Below are 3316 nucleotides of genomic sequence, written 5' to 3'. Positions count from 1 at the left end.
GGCAAAAATCGTGTGACAACTAACAAGGTCACGTTTCAGAGAGGTGTCTTTTAGGGCGACACCATGAGCCCACTCCTCTTTTGCCTTACATTATTGCCACTACCTCTAGCTCTACGCCATTCTGACGGGTACTTGTGCGTCAAACATGCAGATCGAAAGTAAAAGGTCACTCATGTATTTTACATGGACGATCTTAAGATCTATGCTAAAAACAGAGAGCAACTGCATCTAGCTCTGGGGATTGTCGAACGATATACTAAGGAAATTGGAATGGAATTTGGGTTAGACATTCCCGATGATAGCTGCAGGGCGTGCCATGCACACCCCGCGCATTTAGCATACATACTATCTAGTTGTCCAACTCACGCGGGAACGACCTACATTCAAAGGCACAATGTGGCACTAAGAGTGCTTTATTACTATCTGTGTCACTCTTATGGCATTATTCTTAATATCGGTCCTCTAAATGCTCCTAGGGAAATTGAGTCAATTGTCGAGAATGGGAAGTGCCGCATATACTGGAACTTTATATTCCCAGGAGAATGAAAAGAAAGATAGGTATCGAGACCTTATAAGGGAGTTGCGACGATTGCACCCGGAATATTCTGTTTAGCTAATCGTTCTTATCATCGGCGCTCTTGGAGGTGCCAAGTTTTCACTTACTAATGGCCTGAAAAGCATCACTGCGTGTCAACAATATGCTAAAACACTTGCGTAAAAAATGCAGAAGGCGGTTGTCCTTGGGTCGCTCCGTGTTCTTAGGTTGCACGAGGCTTTTGCTGGATCGTGGTATTGATTCCTTTACAAATTCTAACCACCTATCTCACGGTCGTGAGACGTGGTTGTGGCTGAAGTTATACCGCGATTTCGCTGTTAGCGGGTGCAGTTTTCCAGATTAGCACCCGCTCTCGGCGAAATCACCTCATAACTTTTCAGTTCAATCCTGTTTTTTTGCTCTTCTGAAAATTTACGGTTTTTGTAGAATAGTTCTGGACTGCAGCGATTCAACTGTGACTAGGTATTAGGATGATTCTGCCCTCGCTTCTGCCATTTATACCAAGGTGGTGTGCTGCAAACTACTGCACATGTATGACAACAATCTTTGCGACTCTGATGTGGATTTTCTGGCGTGAGATATGGAATTTAATAAGGTAAATAGAATTTTCAAAAGAGTAGGTTTACATTTACTATGTTGAATAATGTACAAAATAGGTAATCTCTTATATAATTTCACTTTGTTAAATAATGCTAAAAGATTAATTTTTGTTTTAGCATCCAAAATTTGGATCAAAAGTTTTCGACTTCATCGTGGTAGGAGCTGGCTCTGCTGGATGTGTTATAGCAAATAGATTTTCAGCAATCGAGGAGTGGAATGTAAATATACAATCATTTTCAAACATTTTTAATCAGAATATTATAATTTCAAACATTTCGGTACAAATATTTTTATTAGGTATTTTTGCTCGAAGCGGGAGAGGAGGAACCACTTAATGCTGACATCCCTGGGTTTTCTTTTCAACTTCAAAACACAGCCATCGACTGGAATTTTACAACCCAAACAGAAGAAGGATCATGCTTGATGAACAAAGGATGCAACGTACATTGTGGAAAGGTATAATTTTTTTTGTGTACTACATTGTTTAATATTTTAAACTTGAATAGTCCAAAATTCGTAAATGCTCAAGATTTAACAGAAATCTTGATCTTACATTTTTTTAATTTTAAGGTAATGGGTGGTACAAGTACAATAAATGGCATGATGTATACTAGATGTAATAAATATGATTACGATAATTGGGAAAAAATGGGAAATCCTGGATGGAGCTATGAGGAAGTTTTACCTTATTTCATAAAGTCAGAGAATAACAAAGACGCAAAGGTATATGAATTACCCAATAATTGACACATTACTTTTATATGGATTCAAATATTACACTTTTCTCATTTTTTCAGATCATTGAACAGAACCCGGGGTATCATGGGATTTGAGGAAATCTGACAGTATCGACATCTCCTTCTTTCTCTCCAGCAGGAAAAATAATAGAAAAAGTTTTCAACGATCTCGGATATCCAACCATAGATGTTGATGGCAAAACTCAAATAGGAATAACTTATTCGCAATTGACTATGGACAATGGAGTTCGTCAAAGTAGCAATACAGCATTTATTCGTCTTATTTGGGGTACAAGGCCAAACTTGGTGGTTAAGAATAATATCTACGTAACTAGAATTTTAATAGACCCGGTGACAAAAAGAGCGTTTGGTGTTGAATGTAAATCATCACCCACTCAACCTTCTCAGTATTTTCATGCAAAGAAAGAGGTAATTGTATCAGCAGGTGCTATAAACTCACCAAGACTTGTGATGGTTTCGGGTGTGGGACCAGCTGAGGAACTTGAAAAAAATGGAATCGAAGTCATTCAAAATTTACCCGTAGGAAAAAATCTTCAGGATCATGTATCTATTGATAAAATAGTTGGAATAAGAAAAAATTTGACCCCGGATAAAAATATTAACGAATGTAAAGAAAATTTTGAAAACTTCAAATATAATGCAGAAACGCAACGAGGAATTTTTTCTGCAGTAACACCAGTGTTTCTTGCTGGTTTTGCTCGCACGCAGTATGAAAAAAATACAAATGTACCAGATATATATTTCGTTTTGAATCTCAATGATGTAAATTCTCCTCAATTCTTTTTTCTTGTAGGATTACTCAATCCCATGAGTAGAGGATTTATCAATCTTAATACTACAAATCCAGTCTGGGGTTCACCTCTGATATATACTAGATATTTCACAGCAGATCTGGACCTAGAACGTATCATTGAGGGTATTCGAATCGTACTTAGGGTATTCAATCCCTTAATTATGAAAAAATATGAATTCGAACTTGATGATACTCCTATAGCTCCTTGCAATAACCTAACATTTAACTCAGATGAATATTGGATCTGTGCGGTTAGACAGTTTGGTGATTCACTTTATCATCATGTTGGAACATGCAAAATGGGTCCTAAAGAAGATTCAGAAGCTGTAGTTAATCCAAGGCTACGAGTTTATGGGATTAATAGATTAAGAGTTATAAATGCGTCTGTCATTTTAGTTGTTCCGAGAGGAAATACTAATATACCAGTTATTACAAGGGTGGATCAAATATGAACCGGAATTATACAAATACTTTTCTTAGGCAATCGCAAGCACTCTCACAGTGTATTTTCTTGTAATGTAGTGTATTAGGAGTGGGTAAAACGCTTGGTGAGCTGTTTGACTCAGTCAATTCGTCAGTACAGCTATGAGTGAGCAACAGGTTCCAGCG

General features: G+C 37.5%; 1 protein-coding gene across 1 annotated transcript in view; it reads left to right on the top strand.

The window, feature by feature from the left end:
• LOC117170851 (glucose dehydrogenase [FAD, quinone]-like) overlaps positions 1-3159 on the top strand; it is a 10581-nt gene extending 7422 nt beyond the window's left edge. Inside the window, exons 2-4 of the mRNA XM_033357896.1 lie at positions 1663-1854; positions 1954-1973; positions 2030-3159. Of these exons, the coding sequence (XP_033213787.1) occupies positions 1663-1854; positions 1954-1973; positions 2030-3159 (1342 nt within the window). The remainder of the gene's footprint in view (positions 1-1662; positions 1855-1953; positions 1974-2029) is intronic.
• Positions 3160-3316: the final 157 nt, after the last annotated feature.

This window comes from Belonocnema kinseyi, chromosome 4 (assembly GCF_010883055.1).
Source record: "Belonocnema kinseyi isolate 2016_QV_RU_SX_M_011 chromosome 4, B_treatae_v1, whole genome shotgun sequence".
Taxonomy (NCBI): Eukaryota; Metazoa; Arthropoda; class Insecta; order Hymenoptera; family Cynipidae; genus Belonocnema; species Belonocnema kinseyi.
Note: the sequence above shows the minus strand (reverse complement) of the source record. Positions and strands in the feature narration are given on the sequence as shown.